Below are 9,765 nucleotides of genomic sequence, written 5' to 3' on the forward strand. Positions count from 1 at the left end.
TACAGACACTGGTTCTATAAAGGTATATCTATTCTACTTACTTAAGCCCATTCAGATGTTAAAAAAATGAGTTTCAATTACTGGTTTTTTAGACACCACATAAAAATTATACCAAAAACAAAGGATCATAATTTCAAAGAGAAGCAATATTAAACGGAATTATCAGTGGTCAATTCATGCTAATGTTTCGTAGAAAAGATAAAAGCTTTTCAACTATGAAATTGAAAATATGATTGCCTTTATGTCGAGATACTGTATTCATTAGATATCAAAAATACATAGTTCATGCTTACTAGCTTATTTATTTCTTTAAAGTAATTTCTGATGTGGCCTATTTATAAAATCTTTACTGAATTTGTTATATTATTAGTATAGTTCAGTGTTTTGGTCTTTTGGCAATGAGACATCTGGGATCTTAGCTAACTGGGAATCAAACACACACACACTTCATTAGAAGGTGAGGTTTTAACCACTGGATCGCCAGGGTATTCCCCTAAGTTCTTTCTTTCTTTTTTTATTTTTTGAAGTGAAAGGGATTTTTAAAATTTATTTTTAAAATTATTTTATTTTTAATTTATTTTTTATTGGAGGCTAATTCTTTTACAGTATTACATTGGTTGGCTTTGGCATACACTGACATGAATCCTTTATGCCACATGTATTTACGAGTTTGAGACGGATAAGCATCAGATGACATGGTGTGAGGAAGGGAGAAACGACAACGGACCAACGCGTTTTATCTCCTCTGCTTCAGACGTCACTGGAGGCTGAACAAACACGATGTCAAAGGGAAACTACACGGAGGTGACTGAGTTTATCCTCCTGGGACTGACAGACCGAGCTGAGCTGCAGCCTGTCCTTTTTGGGGTCTTCCTGGTCATCTACCTGATCACAGTCTTCGGCAATGTGGGCGTGATTCTGTTAATCAGAGCTGACTCAAAGCTTCAGACTCCAATGTACGTCTTCCTCGGCCACCTCTCCTTTGTGGACCTCTGTTATGCCACCAATGTCACTCCTCAGATGCTGGTTCATTTCTTATCTGAGAGAAAAACCATTTCCTTCCTTGGTTGCTTTATACAGTTTGACTTTTTCATTTCCTTGGGGATCACGGGTTGCTGTATGTTCACAGAAATGGCCTATGACCGCTACGTGGCCGTCTGCAAACCCTTGTTATATGGCAGCAAAATGTCCCGAGGCGTCTGCCTCTCTCTCGTCGCTACTTCTTATATTTATGGCTTTGCAAATGGCCTTGCCCAGACCATCCTGATGCTCCGCCTCTCCTTCTGTGGACCCAATGAAATCAACCACTTTTACTGTGCAGACCCACCTCTCCTAGTCCTGGCCTGCTCAGATACTTACGTCAAAGAGACTGCCATGTTCATTGTGGCTGGTTCTAACCTCACGTGCTCTCTCACCGTCATCCTCATGTCTTACATTTTCATCTTTGGAGCCATTCTGCGCATCCGCTCTGCAGAAGGGAGGTGCAAAGCCTTCTCCACCTGCGGGTCTCACCTGACAGCTGTCACTGTATTTTATGGGACACGGTTTTGCATGTTTCTGAGGCCTCCGTCCGATTCCTCTGCAGAACAGGGCAAAATTATAGCTGTTTTTTCTATTTTTCTGAGTCCTATGCTAAACCCTTTGATCTACAGCCTTCGGAACAAAGACGTTAAAAGAGTAATAAAGAAAGTGATTCAAGAGAAGCTGTTTGTCAAATCAGATACACATTTGGTCATTGGTATGTAATATTCTGTATTCTCTGACAAATTAGAGAGAATAATAAATTAATAAGTCACTTTGTCATTGGCTTATTTTTTTCTTTTGTAATTCACTCATGAGAATTGAAAGAACTTGTCAGGTGATATTTCACTGTATTTAAAAATGAATATCCCATAGAAATTCAAAGACCAGACCAGACACCCTTTTTATTGCTCTGTAAAATTAATAGAGACCAGATAATTCTACCCACAATATTCATAACAGTAAAAAGTTATAAAAGTCAGAATTTCCAAATGTTGCTAAGGCAATGACAATTTGTTAGATATGGGAGGCTTAATAATTTCCAAACTATTTTTCAAAGTTTGTCAACCATATTATGAGGAAAAGTTTTTGTTTGTTTGTTTTCCTTTACATTATACATCAGTTAAAATCTTCGTAACTTAAGATACTCGAAGATTTTAACTGATGTATAATGTAAAGGAAAAAACAAACAAACAAAAACTTTTCCTCATAATATGGTTGGCAAACTTTGAAAAATAGTTTGGAAATTATTAAGCTTCCCATATCATTTAGGTATTAGTACTGACCTATTTCCGGAGAAGGAAATGGCAATCCACTCCAGTATTCTTGTCTGGAGAATCCCATAGCCAGAAGACCCTGGTTAGCCCTGGTCCATGGTGGCACAAAATGTTAGACATGACTGGGCAACTAAAACACACACACTGGTCTATTTAGGCTTCCCTGTGGCTCAGATGGTAAAGAATTTGCTGCAAAGCAGGAGACCTGGGTTCGATCTCTGAGTTGGAAAGTTCCCCTAGAGGAGGGCATGGCAACCCGCTCCAGTATTCTTCACTGGAGAATCCCCTTGAACAGAGGAGCCTGGTGGGCTACAGACAATGGGATCACAAAAGTCAGACATGACTAAGCGACTTAACCACATAGTGAAATCCTCATTTGTAAAACTTTTGACAAAAATCTCCTTTAATCAGTAAGTCTACTTTGTAATCAAATAGCAGAAGGATCTTAAAATATTTTAATTCTAGTTACATTCTGCTTTAGCATATGTGACATTATTTGGTAGTATAAACTTAATTATTCACCATAACTTTTACTTAAAAATGAACTTTATTATTATTATATATGAATGTAATCATAATTATATTAAATGTTTATTTAGTATCAATATTCCTTTAACTTTAGTGAACTTTGTCAGTGAATATCTCACTGTTCTCTTTCCTCCCACACTTCAGGTTTAGTTTTCTTCTGCGCATTATATACCCTTATATTAGCTTATTTCAGTGAGAATTTGTGTGCGACTACATTTCCTTTTGTATTTTTCTGAGAATTTCTTGCTTTAATTTTAATTCTAAAGAATGTATTTGGATATAAATGTAGATACACAAATACTTTATTTTGAACTGAAAAATATTCCAATATCTGTCTTCAATTAGTCTTAGTAATATGATGGTTGCACTATCAGATAATTTGTACTTCTCTGTAGGTAAAATATTGTATTTTTATGACTTGCTAATTTTCAGTTTCAACATTTGTTTTTGTTGGGTTTAGTTATATTTATCTTCCTACATTTTCATTGCCTCCTGGGCTGGTCTTTCCAAGTCATATACTCTTAGTATATCGGAGAAGGCAATGGCAAGCCACTCCAGTACTCTTGCCTAGAAAATCCCATGGATGGAGAAGCCTGGTAAGCTGCAGTCCATGGGGTCGCTAAGGGTCAGACACGACTGAACGACTTCACTTTCACTTTTCACTTTCACACATTGGAGAAGGAAATGGCAACCCACTCCAGTGTTCTTGCCTGGAGAATCCCAGGGACGGGGGAGCCCGGTGGGCTTCCGTCTATGGGGTCACACAGAGTCGGACACGACTGAAGTGACTTAGCAGCAGCAACAACTCTTAGTATATGCTCTCAAAATATCATCTAACTTTAGATGAGAGAACTTTTCACAAGTGTAATTTTAACATTTTTGTGATTGATTTAGTTTATTTCATCCCCAGGATCATCACCTTCAAGCTGACTAGGTCTATGTTGCCTTTGTTCACTAATTTACAGCCAGTAAATATTCCAAAACCTAGACTACAGGTGGTTCAGTAAATATCACTTGATTTAATAAACTGTCATTATGCCTTTTGCATTATAATTGAGTAATTCAAGCTCTACTCTCTTCAACTTCCCAATGATTTTCATTGGGAACTTCCCATGATTTTCACTTTCAGTGAAAGAAGGTTGCGCAGTCGTGTCCTACTCTTTGTGATCCCATGGATTGAATCCTACTGGTCTCCTGCATTGCAGGCAGATTCTTTACCAACAGAGCCACTACGATGTCCTCTAATTGTTAATAATTTAAAGCCAGATCTTACAACTGCAATGCTTCACCCTCCCACCATAAAGAAGACATGCTTTAAGAACACAAATATCTTTTGACTTTCTCTTAGACTCTCTTCATTAAGCATGTGTGACAAATAGAATGCTCTCCCTGGACATTTGTTAGTTATGTGGATGAAGGAATTGATGGACAAATGAATGCCGCAGTATCCAGTTCAGGTCAGTTCAGTTCAGTTCAGGTCAGTTCAGTTCAGTCGCTCGGTCGTGTCCGACTCTTTGCGACCCCATGAACCGCAGCATGCCAGAACTCCCTATCCATCACCAACTGCCAGAGTCTACCCAAACCCACGTCTGTTGAGTTGGTGATGCCATCCAACCATCTCATCCTCTGTCGTCCGCTTCTCCTCCTGCCCTCAACTGTTCCCAGCATCAGGGTCTTTCCAAGTGAGTCAGTTCTTTGCATGAGGTGGCCAGTGTATTGGAGTTTCAGCTTAAACATCAGTCCTTCCAATGAACACCCAGGACTGACCTCCTTTAGGATGGACTGGTTGGATCTCCTTGCAGTCAAAGGGACTCTCAAGAGTCTTCTCCAACACCACAGTTCAAAAGCGTCAATTCTTCTGTGCTTAGCTTTCTTTATAGTCCAACTCTCACACCTATATGTGACTACTGGAGAAACCAGAGCTTTGACTATATAGACCTTTGTTGACAAAGTAATGTCTCTGCTTTTTAATATGCTGTCTAGGTTAGTCACAACTTTCCTTCCAAGAAGTAAACGAATTTTAATTTCATGGCTCCAATAACCATCTGCAGTGATTTTGGGGTCCAAAAAAAAAAATAAAGTCAGCCACTATTTCCCCATTTATTTGCCATAAAGTGATGGGACCGGATGCTATGATCTTATGTTTTTGAATGTTAAGCTTTTAAGCCAACTTTTTCATTCTCCTCTTTCACTTTTATCAAGAGACTCTTTAGTTCTTCACTTTCTGCAATAAGGGTGGTGCTATCTGCATATCTGAGGTTATTGATATTTCTCCCGGCAATCTTGATTCCAGCTTGTGCTTCTTCCAGCCCAGCGTTCCTCATGATGTACTCTGCATATAATTTAAATAAGCAGGGTGATAATATACAGCCTTGACGTATTCCTTTTCCTATTTGGAACCAGTCTGTTGTTTCATGTCCAGTTCTAACTGTTGCTTCCTGACCTGCATATTGGTTTCTCAAGAGGCAGGTCAGGTGGTGTGGTATTCCCATCTCTTTCAGAATGTTCCACAGTTTATTGTGATCCACACAGTCAAAGGCTTTGGCATAGTCAATAAAGCAGAAATAGATGTTTTTCTGGAACTCTCTTGCTTTTTCCATGATCCAGCGGATGTTGGCAATTTGATCTCTGGTTCCTCTGCCTTTTCTAAAACGAGCTTGGACATCTGGGAGTTCACGGTTCACATATTGTTGAAGCCTGGCTTGGAGAATTTTGAGCATGATTTTACTAGCATGTGAGCTGAGTGAAACTGTGTGGTAGTTTGAAAATTCTTGGCATTGCCTTTCTTAGGGACTGGAATGAAAACTGACCTTTTCCAGTCCTGTGGCCACTGCTGAGTTTTCTAAATTTGCTGGTATATTGAGTGCAGCACTTTCACAGCATCATCTTTCAGGATTTGAAATAGCTCAACTGGAATCCATCACCTCCACTAGCTTTGTTCGTAGTGATGCTTCCTAAGGCCCACTTGACTTCACATTCCAGGATGTCTGATTCTAGGTGAGTGTGAGTGATCACACCATGGTGGTTATCTGGGTCATGAAGATCTTTTTGTACAGTTCTCCTGTGTATTCTTGCCACCTTTTCTTAATATCTTCTGCTTCTGTTAGGTCCATACCATTTCTGTCCTTTATTGAGCCCATCTTTGCCTGAAATGTTCTCTTGGAATCTCTAATTTTCTTCAAGCGATCTCTAGTCTTTCCCATTCTATTGTTTTCCTCTATTTCTTTGCATTGATCACTGAGGAAGACTTTCTTATCTCTCCTTGCTATTCTTTGGAACTCTGCATTCAAATGGGTATTATCTTTCCTTTTCTCCTTTGCTTTTAGCCTCCCTTCTTTTCACAGCTATTTGTAAGGCCTCCTCAGACAGTCATTTTTTTTTTCTTTTTACATTTCTTTTTCTTGGGGATGTTCTTGATTTTTATCTGCTGTACAGTGTCACAAACCTCCAGAGGATATGCAATATTATGTAAACGTGTCACATTTCTTTCTAAACTGTTTGATATTTTTAAAAAAAGTTATCTATTAGTCTGTTTGAATCCCAGCCTCACAATTCATTAGTTATCTCTCCCAGAGAAATTAATTAACGTCTACTAACCTCAGTTTCCAATCTAAAAAATGAAGACAATAGTACTAATGGCCCATGGCTTTGTGAGGATTAATTAAGCTAATATGTGTAAAGCGATAAGCCTAATGCTGGCATATACTAAATATTCAGTGTGTCTGATCTATATAAAGCTACTCCAATTCCATTGTCTTTCCAAAACATTTTAAACAAGAGAGTCCCATATCATCTCCCTACAGAGTTTCAGTTTCTAGGGATAAAGATATGTCTTCAATGAATGCAAAATTACCTGAGAGAGAAAAGCTGAGATCTGTTGTTCAGTCACTGAATTAAATGCACACTGCACTCCCCTTAAATTATTCAGCACACATTTGCCCTTCAATTGTTATCTCCAGGGACCTTAATAGCTGTGAGTATCACATCCCTCAAAAATGTTTGCAGTCTAGTGGTGGCAACAGAAATACAGTAGACAATGAAAGCAGTAAGTTAGCCAAGGATAGGGCAGAGTGGTAATATAATGCAGCATGGAGGTTAGTGGATTCAAGGGAATAGATCGATCAAGATCTATAGATCTATTAGAGCCTGGAGAACTACGTACGTGGATTCGCAACATTGTACTAGAGGCAGTGATCAAAACCATCCCCAAGAAGAAACACAAAAAGGTAAAATGGTTGTCTGAGGAGGCCTTACAAATAGCTGAGAAAGAAGAGAAGTGAAAAGCAAAGGAGAAAAGGAAAGATATATCCATCTGAATACAGAGTTCCGAAGAATAGAAAGGAAAGATAATAAAGCAACTTCAAGTGATCAGTGCAAAGAAATAGAGGAAAACAATAGAACAGGAAAGACTAGAAGCTCTTCAAGAAAATTGGAGATACCAAGGGAGCAGTTCAGGCAAATACGGGCTCAATTTGGGAGAATGGCATTGAAACATGTACATTATCATCTGTGAAACAAATTGCCAGTCCAGGTTTGATGCATGATACAGGATGCTTGGGGCTGGTGCACTGGGATGACCCAGAGGGATGGTATGGGGAGGCAGAGGGAGGGGGTTCAAGATGGGGAACACATGCACACCCGGGGCAGATTCATATCAATGTATGGCAAAACCAATACAATATTGTAAAGTAATTAGCTTCCAATTAAAATAAATAAATTTTTTAAAAAATTAAAAATAAATTCTTAAAGCCCCCCCCTCCCCAAAAAGAAACTGAAACAAGAATTTTAAAAAAAGGTTAGAGAAGGAAAGAGGACAGACTGGGACTTCAGGTTGAGGAAGGGCAGCTTCCCTCCCCACAATTGCAAAAGTGGTTTTGAAAGTATCTTTGGCATTAATTTCTCATTTAAATACTTTCTTCTCTGCAATCACCCACTTTCTATTTTTTTTTTCAGTTTTCTAATTTCATTGAAGCTTTCAATGGTTAAGTCAAAGATCTCTCTCAGCAAACGTCACATCGCATTTGAAAATATGTGGGTTATTTTCAAATATATTTTGATATCAATTTCTAACATAATTCTCCAGTGATAAGAAAACAGACTCTGTATGGTTTCAATACCTTCAGACCCTGAACATTTTGTACCTTCTTTTATGTCCCAGGATATGTTCCAGTGTCTCTTAGTTTATAGTCTGTGGGAACTTGAATAAAATTTGTATCTTGGCTATCGTTTTTCCCGTGGTCATGTATGGATGTGAGAGTTGGACTGTGAAGAAAGCTGATTGCTGAAGAATTGATGCTTTTGAACTGTGGAGCTGGAGAAGACTCTCGAGAGTCCCTTGGACTGCAAGGAGATCCAACCAGTCCATTCTGAAGGAGATCAATCCTGGGTGTTCATTGGAAGGACTGATGCTAAAGCTGAAATTCCCAATACTTTGGCCACCTCATGCGAAGAGTTGACTCACTGGAAAAGAGTCTGATGCTAGGAGGGATTGGGGATGGGAGGAGATGGGGATGACAGAGAATGAGATGGCTGGATGGCATCACCGACTCGATGGACATGAGTTTGAGTGAACTCCGGGGGTTGGTGATAGACAGGGAGGCCTGGTGTGCTGTGATTCATGGGGTCGCAGAGAGTCGGACACGACTGAGCGACTGGACTGAACTGAACTGATTGTGTGAAAATTGTATAAATTTTAATTATGTTGAATTGGTTCATGGTGTTTTCAGGTCTACTATATCCTTCTATGTCCCTATATATTAATTGTATTAATTTTTTAGAGTTTTATATTAAAACTCCAACTAAAAATCCGTTTTTATACTTAAAAATAATTATGAAATACAGTGGCACTTTATGTCACTTCATTCTGTATTCCCTAAGTCTCCTGCAGATGTGTTACCACACTTTTGTAATTTAAAAATAAAAGAAGAAAGAAAAAGAAAAACTAGTCAGTTGGGTACAGGAAGGCAGAAATTCAAAACCTACCCTGCCACTGTCTAGCCATGTGGTGTAGGGTTTACTTTTCCTTTAGTGGAGGGTCTGATTCTTTAGCTGAAATGACAGGAGGGACTCCCTACCTCCAAGTGTCATTCTGAAGCATCAATTAAATTGCCTGTGGGAAAGTGCTCCACGCATAAGAAGTGCTCAGTAAGGTAACTGCCAAATACCTCGTCCATTTCACAGTCCTGCTCATGCCTAATCTTGCCCAGGGTATGTACGTCTATTAGGAAGGACATTGCTAAGAGCCCTGGATTTTAGGGGAAGAGGAAGTTTCACTATAAAAGAAAAAGAAAAACATAAACTAAGACCATCTTCAAAATGTGAAAATGAAATCATTGCTTGCCTTCCACGTAACTCTCAGGGCAAATAATGAATTAGAAAATATGAAAAAATATGTCTGAAACATACGATTAGCTCTTTGATCCCTCTGTGTTACAGTGAATCCCCAAAGGGCTGATTCCTAATGACACACTTGTTTCTGCTGCTGCTAAATACTTCTGAGATTTGCTTTAAGAATAGGCTCCTACCTCCCAAATCCTGCTAGAAATGCATCAATGGTATGCAGCTTAGAGAGGCATCAAGGAACTTTCCTAAGCAGACGTTGAGAAAATAGGTTCATATCCAAACCAGAAGTAAGTCTTTGTATGTCTTATTTTCAAGTCAAGGAGATTGTCGTAAAATCTCAAGCAGGTCCACCAACTTTTACACTGTTTCTCAAAATATGCGCATCAAACCTTCATGTTTCCGTTGCTGTTGTTCAGGCTCCTGGTCGTGTCCGACTCTGTGCCACTCCGTGGATTGCAGTGCACTGGGTTTCACTGTCCTTCACTGTCTCCTGGAGTTTGCTCACACTCGTGTTCACTGAGTCCGTGATGCTATTCCGCCGTCTCTGCTGTTGCCCGCTTCTCCTCCTGTCCTCACTCTCGAGCTCTAGCCCACTGAG

The 9,765-nt window shown here is 39.3% G+C and overlaps 1 protein-coding gene across 1 annotated transcript; it reads left to right on the plus strand.

Annotated features, from left to right (window-relative positions):
- Window positions 1-780: 780 nt before the first annotated feature.
- On the plus strand, window positions 781-1,746 carry LOC148775739 (olfactory receptor 5M5-like). The gene has a single exon (XM_088843423.1). The coding sequence runs from the start codon at window positions 781-783 to the stop codon at window positions 1,744-1,746; it is 966 nt and encodes a 321-aa protein (XP_088699549.1).
- Window positions 1,747-9,765: the final 8,019 nt, after the last annotated feature.

Source organism: Moschus berezovskii, chromosome 14 (assembly GCF_049115385.1).
Source record: "Moschus berezovskii isolate FMDL1 chromosome 14, NW_MosBer_1.0, whole genome shotgun sequence".
NCBI classification, from domain to species: domain Eukaryota; kingdom Metazoa; phylum Chordata; class Mammalia; order Artiodactyla; family Moschidae; genus Moschus; species Moschus berezovskii.

Coding starts and splice junctions, on each gene's coding strand:
- LOC148775739 (XM_088843423.1), top strand. CDS start 781: ATGTCAAAGGGAAACTACACGGAGGTGACTGAGTTTATCCTCCTGGGA.